The sequence below is a fragment of the Zingiber officinale genome, chromosome 1B (genome assembly GCF_018446385.1).
Source record: "Zingiber officinale cultivar Zhangliang chromosome 1B, Zo_v1.1, whole genome shotgun sequence".
In the NCBI taxonomy this organism is placed as follows: domain Eukaryota; kingdom Viridiplantae; phylum Streptophyta; class Magnoliopsida; order Zingiberales; family Zingiberaceae; genus Zingiber; species Zingiber officinale.
In genome coordinates, this window is record NC_055986.1 from 57,065,009 (window position 1) to 57,083,610 (window position 18,602).

The 18,602-nt window shown below is 35.4% G+C and overlaps 1 protein-coding gene across 1 annotated transcript in view; it reads right to left on the minus strand.

Moving 5' to 3' along the window:
• LOC122038492 (signal peptide peptidase-like 2) overlaps positions 1-18,602 on the minus strand; it is a 39,460-nt gene that overhangs the window by 8,153 nt on the left and 12,705 nt on the right. Inside the window, exons 5-6 of the mRNA XM_042598266.1 lie at positions 18,154-18,207; positions 17,983-18,075 (exon numbers count right to left, since the gene is read on the minus strand). Coding sequence (XP_042454200.1) covers positions 17,983-18,075; positions 18,154-18,207 — 147 coding nt within the window. The remainder of the gene's footprint in view (positions 1-17,982; positions 18,076-18,153; positions 18,208-18,602) is intronic.

The following is an 18,602-nucleotide window of genomic DNA, read 5'->3' on the forward strand; positions in this document are numbered from 1 at the left end:
AACCATAAGCCTTATGCTAGCAAAAGCCAAGCCCTCATAGTTACTTGCGGAAGTTCCATTATGGTCATCATTGTCCACACCATCTTCAACTTGTTTCACATGTAATATCATTAGTAATTGTTAGAGTAATAGAGAAAAAAAATTAGGATTCCTTATCCTAGGTTGACCCATCTACCTATATCTATTGTTTAACATAATCTTTACAATCCACACCTCATAATAGATGGTATATACAAAAATTCTCTATAAATCCTAACACCATCCTTACGGTAGTTTAAAGCTAGATCTAATGTTGGTGCAATTGTGCTCCAAGTGGTTTGGTTAAACCTTAAATTTTGAATTTTGATATTTATGCAAAGGATTCAAGTTAGGTTTTGTATGTTGATTCAATATGTGCAAAGACTTGTAGAATGAGCACAGATATTAGAGAGCTCATAACTCAAAGAGGTCAAGTGATACGATTGATGATATGGTGTGACTTAGGCAACATACTTAGTGGCTTAAAGGTTCGTGGTGATCGGAGAAGATTGCAAGGGGTGAGCAAGATACTCTAAGATGAGAAGCACCAAAGTTGTGTTCGAGCAACTTTGGAGTATGAATTAACATAGCCACGTTGGTGGTTTGGTTGACGTTCGGAGAGATTGGAGAATGATGAAATAAGACATTCAAGAGACTGAAAAATAGGGAGCATTGAGAGCACGATAGCCAATGGAGGCACATTACGTAGGTGAAGTACGAAGCATGACACATGGAAAAAGCCATTGGCATGGTGCATTCAAGGGCCGAGTAACCTGATAAAAGACTCCTATAACAGTGCAATCAAGTCACAAAGCTAATATTTAATGAGCTATAGGAATTAAGTGACTTGTACAATGAGGCAAGAATAGTCTTCAAGTTAAGGGAGAGTCGTTCATTAGAATGATTGTAGTGATTAGAAATGAATCAACTGAAGATGAGTAGCCAATAAACAAATATTTTTTCCCTAGCTAAGTTGACTAGATAGTTGATTGATGAAGAATCCCAGTCAACAATAGAAAAATAGTAGAAAGGAGTCATTGATTTATCAAAGTTATGCTGCAATAGTCAAATGACCTAAGGGCAATACTACCCTAGTTGACTAATGGTGGAATCTAGTCAACTTACGTAACTATTGGTAGATTTGAACAAGATAAGTAAAGAATGAAGAGATGATGAAGTCTATAAAAGAGGACGAGGGTGGAGGTTTTGAGGTTGACGAAAATAGAATTGATCAAATTCCATTAGAATTTCTCCCTTGTATTGTTAAGCATTCCAATCTCACTTGTGGGATAAAGGCGGGGTGGTTGTTATTGTATTCTTAAGCCTTTCTCTTTTATTTGTTTGTAATCGTTAATGTTGTAAAAGGCTTCTGCACCTCAAATAGTTCACCGTGAGGGAAAAAGATAATGGCTTTCTAGGAGAGACTCATCGACAATTTGTAAGCCATTGAGTTAGAATGAGGATTCTGAACCATGTAAATGTCTTGTTAGAGATTGGTATGATTGCAATTCTTTATTTGTTTTATTTTCACTATTAATTTTTTGTGAACTTGTGAAACATTAGCAAGAGTAGCCAAAATTCACATTTGCAGAAGTATAATTGCTATTCACCCCTCCCCACTCTAGCTTATCTGAACATATCACCAATAAATGGTATTATAGCTTGGTCACCCGAAAGGTTTAACCACTAATCTAGCAATGTGTTAGAGAAGTCCACGGATATCAAGTGGATTTTAGAGTATCAATGGTGAGATTATCAAAATGATGGCTAGGATAGATTTTGAGATTTCACCATATAATAGAGATTTTATTTTTTGGAAGGAGAAGGTGGAGTATTGATTCAAGCTCAAGCTTGGAAGGAATCTTGTCTTACATGGGGGTATGAGAAGCCTAAGATAGGGAAGGAAGAAGAATTAAAAGAAATGAATAAACGAAGCTACAAACCGAAGTTTATGATGGAAACAAGAAGATCATGAAGTCACTCATTTTGGTTATGCCCAAGAGAATCTGAAGAATGCCAAGAGATGTGAAAATAATAGGACAAGTTGGCCTTTTGATTCTTTATTTCTTGATAGAGCAAATGTACAAGAGAGATTCTATAAATACAATGCAAAGCAAGAGAAAAGTAAATGAAATACATATTTCCAAGAAGACATTAAAGGAAGCTAGGGACACCCAAAGGACATCAAGGGGAAATGACGAAGCATGCTTGTAATTAATATTTTATTTTCAACACTCCCCCTCAAGTTGGGTTGTACATGTACATGCCCAACTTGCCAAGTAGCTCTTCAAAGTTGTTGCGTAGGAGAGCCTTTGTGAGAATGTCAGTTATTTGATGTCGAGATGAAATGTATGAGAGTTGCATGTTTCCGTTCGTCACATTCTGAATGAAATGTTAGTCAATTTCAATGGCTTCGTTCTATCATGGTGAACCTGATTTTTGGCGATACTGATAGCTAGTTGATTATCGTACCGCAATTTCACAATCTTCTCTATGGAAATTCTGAGGTCATTCATAATTCTTCAGATCCATATTCTTTCACAGATTCCAAGAGCAAGAGCCCTGTATACTTTTTACTTCTCCAAGTTTCTAGATTTCCCATTACATACATGTAGTAGCCCAAAGTTGATCGTCTATCATTAACGTTTCTGATCTAGTCTGCATTAGTGTAAACGGGTATGTCTGTCTTCAGTTTTCCAGAATAGTATTCCTTAGCTTGGAGTACTTTTAAGATATTTGAGAATCCTGTAAACAGCTTTCATGTGTTCTTCTATAGGATGATTCAGAAATTGACTTACCACACTTATAGAAAATCCGATATTGGGTCGAGTGTGTGATAAGTAGAGCAGTCTGCCTACAAGTCATTGGTATCTCCCCTTGTTTGTTGGTGCTAGGTTCTTTTAAGAATCAATTTTATTTAATCTATCCATTGGGGTATCCATTGGTTTGCATCCAAGCATTCTAGTTTCCTTTAATAGCTTCATAGTATATTTTCGTTGTGAAATAAAAATACCTTGTCTCAATCTTGGCAGTTCCATTCCCTGTAAGAATTTTGGATCTCCAAGATCTTTGGTTTCAAATTTTCTTACAACGAGCTCCTTCAGTTAAGGTATTTCTTTCTCAGTGTCCCTCGTGACAATGATGTCATCGAGATAAACAATAAGAGTGGAGATTTTGTTGGCAGATTTTTACAAAGTGTGGTCCGCTTAACACTGTTTGTACCCATATTTGGTTGCAAATGTGGCAAACTTGTCAAACCATGCTCTAGGGGATTGTTTGAGGCCATACAAGGATTTGTGTAATTTGCATACTTTGTTAAGGTATGGTTCGATTTCAAATGGAACTTCCATATAGACTTCTTCATCTAAGTCTCCAATTAGAAAGGCATTTTTAACGTTCAATTGGTGGAGCTGCCAGTTCTTGTTAACTGCAAAGGAAAGGAGGATCCTGATTATGTTATGTTTAGCGGCAAAAGCGAAGGTCTCTTGATAATCTATTCCATAAGGCTGTGAGAAATCCTTTGCGAACAGTCGTGCCTTCAATCTTTCAATTGTTCCATCTGCCTTGTCTTTGGCTTTGAATATCGACTTGCCCGATTGCTTTGTTCCCTTTTAGTAGTTCGCAAATGGACCAAGTGTCATTTTCTGCAGTGCACTTATCTCCTCATTTACTTCTTGTTTCCATTATGTCTAATTTAGAGCTTCATTAATGTTGGATGAGACCTAAATGTTGTCGAAGGAGACTATACATACTCGGTATTTCGAGGATAGCCTTTCATAAGAGATGAAATTGGAAATGGGGTGCATTGTGCATGATCTGACCCCTTTCCTTAAAGCAATTGGTATCTCCATGTCATCACGGTGGGTAAATTAGATTTAAGGTAGTACTTGTATGAGTATTAGTAGGATCTTGTTCCAACTTTTGGACTGGTGCTGAGCATGTTTTTCATCTAGTATATATATGAACTTCTTCTAGTGGATTAGGTTCAGTAGCGGCAGTGTTAGTGTCAGAGTCGGCTCAGGCATAGTATTAGTGTTAGAGTCGGCTCAGGCATAGTGTTTAGAGTAGTATGGTTGATTTTTAAAGAATATAACATCCATGGAAATATAGGTTTTTTCGGTGGTAGGTGAGTAGCATTTGTATCCCTTTTGAAGGGATGAATATCCAAGAAAAATGCATTTGATGGACTGATGGTCAAATTTGCCTCGATGATGTTTGTGGATGTGGACAAAGGATGTGCACTCAAAGATTTTGATGTGTGGGAGTGACTAAAGAAGTTTGTTGTGCGGGAAAGATTGGAGAAGACGTTGAACTGGCCTTTGGAAGTTAAGGATGCGTGATGGCATACGGTTGATGAGGTATGTGGCAGTAGACATCGCCCCAGAAGATTTTGGGTGCATTAGATGAAAACATTAGAGAATGAGTTACTTCTAGGTGTCTTCTTTTACATTCGATAACTCCATTTTGTTGTGGAGTGTCGTCGATGCAATAAATGAGATGAATGATACCTTTGGAGTTAAGAAACACTCCTAGTTTTGAGATGAAGTACTATTTTGCATTATCGGTTTTAAGTACTTGGATGGATGTATGGAACCGTGTTTGGATCATGGCAAAGAATTTTTCGAATATACCGACCTTAGAATTTTTTTCTCATTAGAAACAACCAGGTGAGTCATATATGATCATTAACAAAGGTTACGAACCAGCGATTTCCTATGAGAGTTTTGATTCGGAATGGACACCAAACATTTCTGTGAATGAATGCAAAAGGTTTGGATGGTTTATAGCGAATTTTTTAAAAGAGGGTCGTGTATGTTTAGAAAGTTGGCAAATCTCGCATTGAAAAGATTGTACTTTTTCATTAAGGAATAGATTTGGAAATAACTTGGCAAGATAAGCACCTAACCGTTGGTGACATAACATGATTTCAGCACGTTTACTAAAAATCAGATGACTAGGTAGAGGTGGAATTTCGTGATTAATGTAGAGTCTTAAACACAGCTTAGCACTGCCAATCGTCTTCCTCGTTCCCATATCCTGAAATTCACAATGATGTAGGGAGAATTTAGCACAACATTTTAAATCATGAGTCAATTTACCGATGGATAATAAATTGCAATCTAGTGTGGGAGCATAAAGAACATTTTTCGAACTTATGTTTGGTGTTATTTTAGCTGAATCAACGCCGATGATTTTAGCCATTGCTCTATTAGCAACACAGATATTTGTCATGGCACAAAGTTATGAAGTAAAGATATATTACACGTCATATGTTCCGATGCTCCTAAATCGATAATCCATCGCCCAAACAACCTAGTTTTATTTTCAAATATCTAAGTGGGATGCGGGATTTAAGTGGGTAGAGAAAGGCCCCATCAAATTGGGCTTGAGGAGCATTATTTTGCCTTTGCTAGAAGTCAAGGCCAATTCTATTGTTTGGTCTAGCGAAAGAGGCTCATTCTTCTCATAGTGTAAGTCCTGCATCTCGAAGGTTTTTCATAAGGGACTCAATCGGGTTTTGAAGGGCAGTGATCGAGACAGGCGTTAAAGCAAGCGTCGAGGTAGGTAATGTTCCCATATGTGGAGTAGCATCGTACGCATGGTGGGAACGATCAACCCTTGGCTTCCATCGACTAGCTTTCCATGAAGCACCCAACATTTCTCCCTCGCATGGCCATCGATAGTTGTCACACCAAGAGCGAATTTGGCGAGGTTGATGCTCCTCAGTTCGATTTGCATGATGTTGCTGGCATCGCTGGGTGGAGAGTGCAGTGGCCTCAACAGTTGTGTTTGAACTAGGCATTACCTTTTGTCGACTTTCCTCTCAGTGAAATTCAACAAATGCCTCTCGCACGCTAGGTAGCAGATTGAGGCTTAGAATTTGTGCTCGCAAGTTGTCGAATGTGATGTTCAATCCAAAAAGGAATTGGAAGGTTCTTTTTTCAGTGAGCTTTCAGTGAGTTTGAACATCATTTTTGTTTGTCCATTCCAATGATTCAAATGTGTCCACTTGCTCTTAGAAACGAGACATAATGTTGAAATATTGGATTGCAAAAAGGACTCCCTGTTTAAGGTCGTGAATGCTATGCTTGACTTCAAATAATTCAGAGGTATTGTCAACTTGGGAGTACATTTCTTTCACCTCATCCCAGATGCCTTTTGTAGTTTGATGAAGTAGGAAGTGTTCACCTACTTCATTAGTCATGGAGTTCAACAGCTAAGTCATTAAAGGTTGTTGTCGACCTTCCAAGACTTAAAATTTGGTTCGTCGATTGGGGGTGGTTGGGAAATTTTCTTTCCCTTTTCCGTAAATGAAGATTCTAACAGAGTTGGACCATTAAAGGTAATTTTGGCCATTAAATTTGAAGCCAAAGATATATGAACTGTCGGTGATGGATATATTGGTTGATGACATGATGATATGAAAAGGAGAAGAAGAAAGGCAATCCAGTTAGGGAGGTTTCAACAGAGAGATAGTTTCTTGGCCGTGAATTGCTCTAATACCATGAAGAATGCCAAGAGATGTGAAAATAATAGGACTAGTTGTCCTTTTGATTCTATATTTCTTGATAGAGCAAATGTACAAGAGAGAGTCTATAAATACAATGTAAAACAAGAGAATAGTAAATGAAACACATATTTCCAAGAAGATATTAAAGGAAGCTAGGGAAGCCCAAAAGACATCAAGGGGAAACGGGGAAGCATGCTTGCAATTAATATTTTATTTTTAATAGAATCTTGGATGAAATTGCAGAATGTGAGGATGCAAGAGATCTTTGGAAAAAGATTGTGCATTACCATGAGAATCCTAAGAAAAGGGAAGGAGTCCAACATCAAGAGGCTAAGTCCAAAAGACAATTGAAGAGGAATGGAGGGAAAAGGAAAGATCCAAAGCACCATTAGATGAAGAGGAAGAAACTCAAAGTTCAGTAATTGAGGAAGTTAATGAGGATGTTAGACCTTCTCCGGTGGATAAGTCAAGTGGAGAATTGTTCACCTCCTTAATGGATGAAATGAGTCGACAATTGTAGAAGAGATTTTGGAAGAGAGAGCCTCAAGTGCATCTAATCAAGTAAAGAGTATAGAGTACATTTATGCTTTGGATGTGATTAAAGAAGAGATTACGAGAACAAGTGTCCACTCTTCAAGGAGGTAAGCAACGTAATTCCTATGCTTGATCAATCCAATATTTTACCTAATCCTGGTTGTTGCAGAAAAGTGAAAATAAAGAAGAAAACCATGTTATTTGCTTCACATCCCATGAAATAAGCTGTTACCACACCCAATGCCCAAGAGGAAAGTGGTAAAGGAGAAGAAGCAAAATAAGGAGTGGAAGGAAATCGAAGGAAGTCAAAGGGGACCTCTAAAAGTAAAGGATAAGTTATTATCTCCTTGAATTTAAATTCAAAGTTAAATTCTTACATGTATGTTTATTTACCTATTCAAAATATTGGTTTCAAATATCATGATAACTTTCTAGAAGTAAGTTTCATGACAGGACTACTTTGCCTAGGGATAGGAAAGTAGAAGGTGACCTAGTAACGCACATTAAGAAAAATAGGCACATACCTAAGCATAGAAATATACAAGGAAAGAATGATAATTCTAGGATTAGGATACTAGAATCGTAGAACCAAGTTTTGAGATCAAAGCTTAAACATTTAGAAAAGATCCTTGAGAAGTTCACTAATGAGTCTAAGGGTCTAGATATGGCGATAGGAAGGCAACGCATTTGGATCTAAAAGGGTGCCTAAAGTTGGTAGAGGCTTTAGTGAGACCCCTATAAATTTTGGCGCACATGGTCATTAGATTCTAATGAAGAGATGCTTAGGATATCAAAAATGGTTTATAAGGTGTGCCAATAGATTTGAGGATAAGTAGGGAGCTCAATCCTTGAAAATTGACAATTTGGAATAGTTTCAAGCATGGGAACATATGGGATAGGTTTAAGATGCATGAAATGGTATTCAAATGTATGAAATGTCAATAAACTAATGCAATGGGTTGTTTGGGATCAAAACTAAGACTTGAGGTTAAAGGTTTATTTAACCATTTAGCTAGTTTTGATAATAGTGTCTAATTTAGAAATTGCAAAGATTTTGAATTAAATCTATTTTTCCCAAGTAAATATGTCCAAAAATTTTAAATTATAAGAGGTATGTAAATTTAAACTTTCCAAGTAACTAAGAATTTTAAGTATCTAAGATCACTTTTTAAAAGGATTGAGGGATTGAGGAATTGAGAGATGTAGAATACAAGCAGGATAATTAAAATAGAAGAGAGTCTCACGTGTTCAATGTGATTATCTTTAAAACTTAAAAGGAAAGTTTTACAAAATAACGGTTAGACCTGCTATGTTATATAGCCATGACTCGAATACATGAGTAGAAGATGAGAGTTGTTGAGATCAGGATGTTAAGGTGGATGTGCGAATATACAAGGGTATAGAGGATAAGAAATGCAAATATTAGAGAGAAAGTCAGAGTTGTACCTATTGAGAGAAAACTCCGAGAGACATGTACTTAGACGAATAATAATGCTCAAGTCAGGCGATGTGAAACTATGACAAATGTGCACATCAAATGAGAAAGAGGAAGACTAAAAAAAATTTAGTTAGTAATAATAAAATAAGATAAAATTTATTTAAATATAAATAATGATATAGTAAGAGATAAAATCCAATAGCATAAAAGGATCCATATAACCAACCTCACCCAGTGGGATAAGGCTTGAATGTTGTTGGATGTTGTAAGAGGTAGGTAAATTTATGATTAATTTAAAAAATTAGCATAATTGGGACTAAGACCATTTTCAATCAAGTCAACTAGATGTGGTATAAAGTCGATAAGATTGTGTTCAATCAAATGAACCATGGAAGGAGTTGACTAAAACAATGTAGAAAGTTTGGAAGTTTTAATTGGTGCATTCAACATTGTGGATGATGATCAAGGGAACTTGGTATTCATGTTAGAATCCATTGTTTATTATAAATACAAGTTGAGAATCATTGTAGATATAAAAGACCAACAATAAGGGAATTGTTGGTGCATTTTACCTTATTCTCCTCCTATAGTTTCTTCTATGATTAGAATTAAAAGAAGCCTCGTTTGAAAATTAGAGGAAGAAGAAAGAAAAACTTAGACAAACCTTGTCCTCTCTAGTAAAAAATTAGATAAGCCTAGCTTAGGTTTTATTGCATGAATTACATTTCGTTAGCATTCATTGATTTCCATAAATTAAACGGATTGTCAAATATCAAAAAAGGGAACATTATTAGTGCAATCGTGCGCCAAGTGCTCGAGTACGACTATTGATTTTGATGTTTGTGTAAAGGGTTTAAGTTAATCCTTTGATATGTGTCTTTGGAAGCTAGTGACTCAACAAGGTCGAGTGAATAGATTATAACTTGTTGTGGCAAAGGTGACATGCATATTGACTTGGAGGTTTGTATATATTGGAGAAGGTTGCGTGAGGTGACCAAGGGACTATAGGATGAGAAGCGCTGAGGTGGTGTTAAAGTCGCTATAGAGTATAACTTGGTGCAACAAAGTTAGCAACTCGGTGTCTTAAGGTCTATAGAGATCTGAGAAGTATAGAATGAGATATCCGAGGAACATAGGTAGGGCATAGGATGAGGGGCATCGTGTGCAACATTAATGACAGTCAATGGAGGCGTACTATGTAAGTGAAGCATGAAGATGGCACGTGGAGTGAGCCATGGACATAATACATCCGAGGGACGAGTAAGATAACAAGAGACGATCGTGGTGGCAAAGTTAAGCTCCAAAAGTAAACTCTAGTGAGGTGTGAAAGTTGAGAGGCTTATACTCTACTAGCATAATAGACTCAATTATTAGGATCATTAGTTAGATTCTAATTTCCAATGGACTAGAGAGTAAAGTCAACTAAGGAGTCAATGTCGATTGATAAAGAATACAAATCGACTAATACTAATAGAAAATTTAGAAGAATTCATTGCTCAGACAAAGTTGCGTTGTAGCAGACCTAAAAGCTATAATGCCCCAATCTACTAAAGGTGGAATCTAGCTGACCCCGGAAGTAATTGGTAGACTTTGCTAAAGCGATTAGAGGAAGCAATCGATCGGCGATAGATCGGCAAGCAGCAAGTGAAGAATGAAGAGATGATAAAAGTTATAAAAGAGGACCAAGGTGGAGGCTTAAATGTTGGCAAAAATAAAGTTGGTTAAATTCTATTAGAGCTTCTCCCTTGTGTTCATATGTTCATCAGCCTTCCTCTTCTATTTGCCTGTAATCATTAAAGTTGTAAAAGGTTTCTCTACCTCTGACAGCTCACCATAGAGGAGAAAGATAGTGGCTTTTTGGAAGTGACTCATTGACGAGTCATAGACCGTATACTAGGAACAAGGGTTTTGAACCACGCAAATGCCTTGTTAGAGATTTGTATGCTTGCAATTCTTTGTTTATTTTATTTTCACTGCCAATCTTTTCTTGACCTGGCTAAGCATAAGCAAGAGTATCCTAAAATTTGCATTTGTATGTACAATTGTTGTTTATCCCCCTCTAGCTTATTTGGCCATCTCATCAATGGATCCTAACATCTAGTTCACATATATATTCAATCTAGGGCTCCTTCATGGTCTAGTAGTAAATTTGTCAACTAATCACTGATTATGAAATTTTTCATTAGACCACACCTTTCTCTCTGATGAAATGGCAATGAGCCACTATATGTTCTATCTTCTTAAAACATTTATATAGGCTATTTGCATGATGACTTGGTTCTCATAGTACTTAATTTGCTCTACAAAAGTATATTATAACTCAATCAACAGTTGTTTAATCTAAACAAGCTTACACCGTATCCACTTCTATACTTGACCTAACTTCATCTGCTTTTTAATCGTCCAAGTGATCAGATTACCACCAAAAGAATATAATGGCTCAATTTAAATTATTGTGGGAGAACTTGTAAAATCAACCACGAGTTATTGTATAATCTAAAGATAACAAGAGTATCTATCATTCGTAAGGTATCATAGGATTCTAAGGAATGACTCCCAATATTTATGGTAGATAATTTCTAGAAACTAATGGATCACACTGAATGCAAATGAGATGTTAGCTCTTATAGTTATGAAGTAATTCAATTTCTCTACTATTCTCTATACTTCCATAAATTAGTAAGTCGCTTCTCTTGTATTAGTACTAGTTTGACATTAGAATCATTTAAGTATTAATTATGTTTCCAACCTAGTAGCCTAAAGCCAATCAAGCACATTTCAATTGAGTAATATAGCAGCTCATCAAGAAGCAAGCTCTAAAAAGGGCAGCCCGGTGTACGAAGCTCCAACCAATGCGAGGTCTGGGGAAGGGTCTATTCTACACAGCCTTATCCTATTTTGTAAGAGGTTGTTTCCGAGACTCGAACCCATAACCTCTAGGTCACATAGCAACAAAGTTACACCAAGGCTCTCCTCAGCAGACAACCTCTAGACCAAATAATTGAGATCTTCTTAATCTTTTGTTTGAAAATGCTATAAAGGTACATCGTTGGTAGTGCGATCAACATTTCCTCAACTTGCACACTTGGTAAATTTGCCCTCAAGCAAGAAACCATAAAGGGTATTTGATATAAATCTCCCTAGTAAAATGACCATGAAGGTGTTGAAAACTGATTACAGTGCCTAATAAACTTTTTTGTGAGGAAGAGAAACTAGCTTCTAAAAATCATTAGAGTGAAGGGTATTCATTCATCAATCATGGCCTACAACCAACTAGATCCAAAAAGACTTGAGGTAATTATAAGAATTAACCATGAGACTAATTTAAACAAAATGCAAAATATGGGAGGACAATAAAGTATTCGATGAATAAATCAAGAAAATTACTTTAGAATAGCCTTGCAAAGAGCATTAGGAAGGTCCAAATTAGAGAAAAGATTTAAGATGACAATATAAGAGGAAGAGCTAGAAAGCCTTGAGGAAATGTTGAGAATACTTATATCTTTCTTCGTACTATGATGCTCCCAAGTGGCCTAATGCAATCAGGTTGTTTGATGTGTTGGCAAAAGATTTAATTAGGTTTGTATGAAATAGTGATATATGCATCAAATATGTAGAGACACTGACATAGTGTGTAGGTCTCGAAGAGCATGTAACTCAACATGGTTCAGCTGACGAATCATTAGGTCGTTGAGTAGAATCAGACTCTGAATCACGTAAAATCTTATTGTTAGATTGATTTATTATCAATATTATTTATACATTATTTCCTCTACATGTATACATCTTACATGGCATCTGAAGCCACACACAAACAATGCATATACGATGAATTTGTATTTATCCTTGCAAGAGAAAAAAAAACTCTAATTGCAGGTACAAGTTATTCACCTCCTCCCTTCTAGCCTATTTAGTCTAGTCATCTACTATTTTTTTGTCAAGTTGTTCACCATAGATCCTACAATCTTATCCTTTAAGTAAACACCTCTACAGGTGATACTTTTGTTGTGGTTGAAAATTATGGTGGGAGTTATGAGAATAACTAATAAAGTAGAATATAAAGAACATTTTGTATTGACTAAAAAGAGAGGGTAAAGAACTAACAAAAAGAGTCACCTACAATAATTGAGATGAGTGCAACATGACTTTAGATAAAAGCGTTAGTAGCTCTTTTGGAGACAAGAGTAGTAGGGAAAGACACTCTTAATAAACTAGAGGATAAATTGTTTTGTGCATAAGATAAGAAATACATAAAGAAGGTACCCATAGGGGAAAATGATATAGTGCATCTTGAGAAAGACGAAAGAAACTTGCACATGAAGAGTAGAGGACGATGTACGATTTATAAATAGTGTAATAAGAAGTGCATTATCCTAAAATATTAAAAAGGAACATCTTTATGTAAAATTAAGTGAGTGGTCTTAATTCAATGAAAATTCTTCCTTTCCACTACACTATTCAATTATTGGGTATGATTACAAGAGAAATTTTGAGGTATACCTAAACCTAAAAAATGATTAGAAAGTATGAAAATACTTTTCGTTATCATTGGATTGTACTGAGTTTTAATCTCAATGTAAAAAGAGAAAAATATATAGAAGTTAAAAAGTATAATCCAAGAGTTGAACTAACATAACTCATACCCAAACATTGAAATTTACTAAAACAAAGGGTAAAGATGCAAACAAGGTTCTAAAATTCGCTAGATGCTAGTTGGGAGTCAAACCAGTGCCTAGCACCTAGACCGCCTAGGCGGGAACTAGGCACTGCTAGGAGGATTTTACCGTATCAACATAAATTACATAATAAATCACATACTATAACTATAACACAATAACATCAAATTTAAAATGAGTTCAAAATTACATAAAATATCACATTTATTTTGCTTCTTTTCCATAATTTTAAATAACTTGTTCTTCATCGGACACAACTCAATATTATCATCGTGATCCTCCTCTTCCTCTTCTCAATTATTGAACTTAATATTATTAGAAAAAATAATTAAATATAGTTTTTAAAGAAAGTTGATCTATCAATAACTCGAATTAAAATTAATATATCATAATTATATAAATTAATTAATTATTAATTTAAATAATATATATTTAAAATTGTAAAAAAATATCAGAATATCAATTAAACAGTACAAAAATACAAAATAATAAAACTAATTATCAGAATATAAATATAATTTATTATAATTTTATAAAATAAAATTTAAAATTGTAAAAAAATTTAATAATATCAATTAATAAAATTTATTATTTTTTAAAAATTTTAAATATATTTTTATATATTTTATTGGAATAATTTAATTAGGGTTTATGAAAGTCAATTTGAAATATCAAACTTCAGTTGAGAAGTGTTTAAATTAATTAAATCTTTTTCGGTAACAAGAACGCAACATCTATTAGCCGACGCTTCCGGGACGATCGCCTAGTACTTAGGCAGCCACTTAGGCACTAGGTGATCACCTAATACTTAGGCAGCCGCTTAGCGACTAGGTGGCCACCTAGCACCTAGGCTACTGTCTAACTCGAAATTTAGAACACTAGATGCAAACTTATACACGCTACTAAGGAATAAATACCTATAACATTTCATTAATTTACATGATTCACGCCCAAGAGATTGAAGTATAGACAGACAAGAAACTACATATTTTAAACTTAAAGCCTAGTATAAAGTTGTGATGGGGCTACTTAAAGAACAAAAAACAATGATGGCATATCTAATTGGCGAAATCTATGAGATTCATCCCCTACTCTAATAACCTCCCCATCTATGAATCCTGAATCCTAAATCAAAACCAAAGTGATATGGCATATTAAGGAACAATTCCATTTAATGAATTTTTATGACTCAATAATAAAGAATAGAAATTTCAGTGTGTAAAATACATAAAATTGAGGCAACCCAAGGCCCTTAACTTATGTGTGAAATCTTTAATTCCTTGTGATGTTAATAGGAGTTGTTAGCACTATAAGAGCAAAGAAAGAAAATATGTTATAAAAAATAAGCTCAAAGGCCCTAAAATCATAAATTTTAGCAATTAAAGAAGGGGAGGCTTGGCGCAATGATAATGTTATTACCATGTGAACTAGAGATCACGGGTTCGAGTCTTAGAAACAGTCTCTTGCAAAACAAGGTAAGGTTGAGTTCAATCGACTCTTCCTTGAGACCCTGCATTGGCGGGAGCTTCGTGCATCAGACTACCCTTTCTTTAATCCAAATGTATGAGATAAAAAGCTAGTAGTCATACCTTTATACGCCAAGAGGTACTTGGATGCAGTGTTGATGGCCATCTTGACATAGTTTATAATTTCATTATGTGCTAGTCGACATGGGAAAATCATTGTGTTCTACTTGTTGATTGGCATACAAAACTCTTCAAGACAACAAAATATGTCTACAATGACATTGAGGGCTTTGCTTGAGGCTTACACGTGGGGGTTTGTAATAAAAGTGATTTAGTAATACACTTCTATGAGTTAATGCAACGCAATGATGACAAGATTTCTAAAGGCCCAATGCTTCCACAAGGTATGCAACTCCACTTCATTTGCTACCTAGTTCTCCACTGAGGAGCACAACCACTGGCACTAGCACTTGACCCAGCTAGCAAGTCTGGTTCTGACCAGGAACTGAAACCTTATTTCAGAATGAGATTCTAAACTGCATTTTGGAGTTGAATGAAGCATGACTACTCTTTGACAACAACTATTATACTAGAATTAGACCCAACAGAGGTAAGGGCTAATGTACTCTATTAAGAAGGTTTTTTTACCTTGGCTATATAATTTGTGTACAGGATCACTAGGTGGACACGATAGGGTAGCAAACATCCTTGACATGCCTAAGTTTCCCATAGCAAGAGCACCAAGGCATACTTTATCCACGTGATCGTCCATCATGACCTTACTGACAATTTCCACTAGTGCTGCAAGAACCATTATATGGAAACTTATTGCTAAAGAAAATCAGTCCACTATGGGATCAAAGGATAGTGAACTATGATAGAAGCCAATAATAGCCACATAAGCACGTTTGACTGAGTTGAAATGTAAAAGATTCCCAAAATCTAAGTTTTCACTAGCTCTAACTCAGGATGAATAGTGAGAAGGAATATGATGGTAAGAACTTATATATCCCTAACATCTGAAGTGATCTGGAAGATATCTCGAAAATCAATTACAAAAGCTTGGGGTAAGCCAATGTAAGTGGTCATCTTAGTGTCTGACTATTGTAATTGGAAGACATAAATAATCACATCATAAGTTCGAGACTTGTCACCTGTATAAAGCTACAAGTGCTTTTTTGTCTCATAGTTGGAGAAATTGCAGCATAAGCTATATAGGACTCATTTTATCTCAGAATCTTGGGCTGTGAGATGTTCCAATTTATGTTGGCCCATGAACCAAACTTGAATCACTTAGACTATAAAGCATAGTCTTTACCATTCAACTTCTCTATGGTAATTATCATGGAGAGACAAAAGGCTGGAAAGATCCAAGGTAGGAAGGCTTCAAGCAGGTAGTAAAGAAATTTGCCATCATTCGGAATTGATGAGAACTTTTGCAAATTTACTAAATTAAATAATTCAGTAGATTCAATAATTTTGATGTGAAATTTGTTGCATCTAGCAGTGATGAAATTTTCAGATTACGCCATGATGAGGATCACATGAAAAGGGAAACAATGCCAAGGAGAGGATTTGTTGAGCTGGTGAGTAGGCGCCAAAGTGGGTAATGCCATTAGAGTCAACCTTTTGTGGAGATATCAAGAAGCAATCAACATAAGTGATGTGGAACACATGATGGCACATTCACAGTAGGCCAACACCTTATGGTTGACTTGTCGTCAAACTTAGATGGAAAATGCATTCATGGTCATCACAGAAGCTGCAAAGCTAGAGGTTGAGTTCAGAGCAAGGGAACTTGACATTTATGAACACTGAGTAGGATCATCTTGGATGACTTGAAAGTGAGAAGGAAGCAACATTCAATTGCGTTGAGATAATAAGGGAACAATCAGGGGTTGCATCAAAATTTTCAAACATGATTGAACTAAGTATGTGTAATTGACAAGCATTTCATAAACAAGAAGCTTGAAGTTAGCATCACAAAAATTCTCTATGTTTGAAAAAAAAAAATTTGCACAAAATATTGGCAAAAGGATTACCCCTCAAGGTTAAAGAATTTGAAAACTATATTGGAAAATTTCTAATTTCATGCACATATGTCTGTTGTTTGCAGTTCATTTAGTCTATTAAGGTGTTTTTCCTCAAAACAAATTGACAGTGATCTCCTGGATATGGAAAAAGAGAAGGTGAGGGAACATGTATCTTTTAGCATTTACAAGATATAGTGAGGGTGTGTGGTTTGGGCAAAAATAGAACTTGGGTGTGTTCATGGTTTAAAATCTCGAGTCATACCAAGGTTTTGGTCCTGAACCGAAATAATACGATTTCGGTACCATATCATGTCGTACCGACATAATGTCAGTTATTTTTAAATATAAAATATATTAACTAAAAAAATTAATTTAAATTTAAAAAAAGATATAAAAAATAAAATATTTAATAATATATATATATATATTAAATTAATAGGATAATTTTATTAGGCTTTAATTAAGCCTATTTAAATTATTCCAATCATAGTTGGGAGTTGATTAATAAAACCTACTCTTGTTCCCTATTCTACGACGACCGCGAACACACTGACTCATGTGACACGTCCAGACTCTTTGCCAGGCTCGTGCGACGTGTCTAGACACGTCACCAAGCTCGTGCAACACAGCTAGAAGCATCGCCGAGCACGCACGACGCGTCTGAATGCATCGCAAGGCTCATGCGACGAGTCTGGATGAGTCACCTGGCTCACACGATTGCGCAACGCATCCAAGTACTTCTTCGAGTCTGTGTGATGCCTCTGAGTGTCGGCATTGTGCCAATGCCAGCCCATGGGCGGAACAAGATGTTTCACAAACGACACAAAATTTTAATCGATAGTGTGTCATTGACAATTTGATAATTATCTTGTATACATAGGACATTAATACTTGATCATAAAATTTTCAGTACATTTTGTTCAAATAAAACCCAATAAGTTGACTAGTTTTAATCACTATGTTCATATCACAGCCAATGTAAAGATCATATTTCAAAAAAACAATTTCCTCCAAGGTAAATTACTAAATTCTCGACTAAAAATGGGAACAATCCCCAACTTTGTTTAATAAGGAATTAAGATTAAGATATTCTATATTTCAAACTTTAGAGGTCAATCAAGCCTTTTGCTATTAGTGGATACAAAATAAACAAACTCCATGGTTTATAACAAATGAATTTAAATAATGCATCCTTGATATCAATTTAAATGAACCTATTTTATATGATGACGACAATAAGATCAATGCTTAACATACTAAAATATTATGCAGAAATTAAGTTAAGAGAGACAGGATAATAACTTACGGCAATCATAACACTTTCATGAAATATGAGAGGTGAGATGAAAACCCAGAATATGTCATAACAAAATGCACAACAAAGAAGAATTGATGCCACCTGAATACAAGAGCAAAACCTTATATTGAGAAATGTGTTACGTGAAATATGTTTTTGTCTTTTGAGTTACCTACTTACCTTGATATTTGGTAACTGGAGAACACGCAACACTGTTATCATTAAGCATATTCCCTGAATGAATTACAAAGAAGGTTTTCAATTGAAATAAGACAAAGCAGAAAAAATAAGAATTGGACCATCCTGAAGCACATGGAAGAAAAATAATTATTCTAATGCAGCAGATATAACTATTTTTTTTAGTTTAGGCTTAGTCCAAAACTTCGAATCATCATCTAAGTATTCAAAGAACATTCATGAATTGCATATTTCAAGAATTCATGATTGATTTTTTTTTTAAAATAAGAAGACCATAAGCCTGAAATGAAAGGATTCGAGTGATATCAAATAATGTGTTTGAGTGGAGAGTTAAGATGGTAGTTCAATGTTCTATGTGAGGTTGAGGTATTTGTCAATGTTGGTGGTTTTTCTCAGATGTGAAGTTGTAAGTGGAATTGAGTTGGTGATAG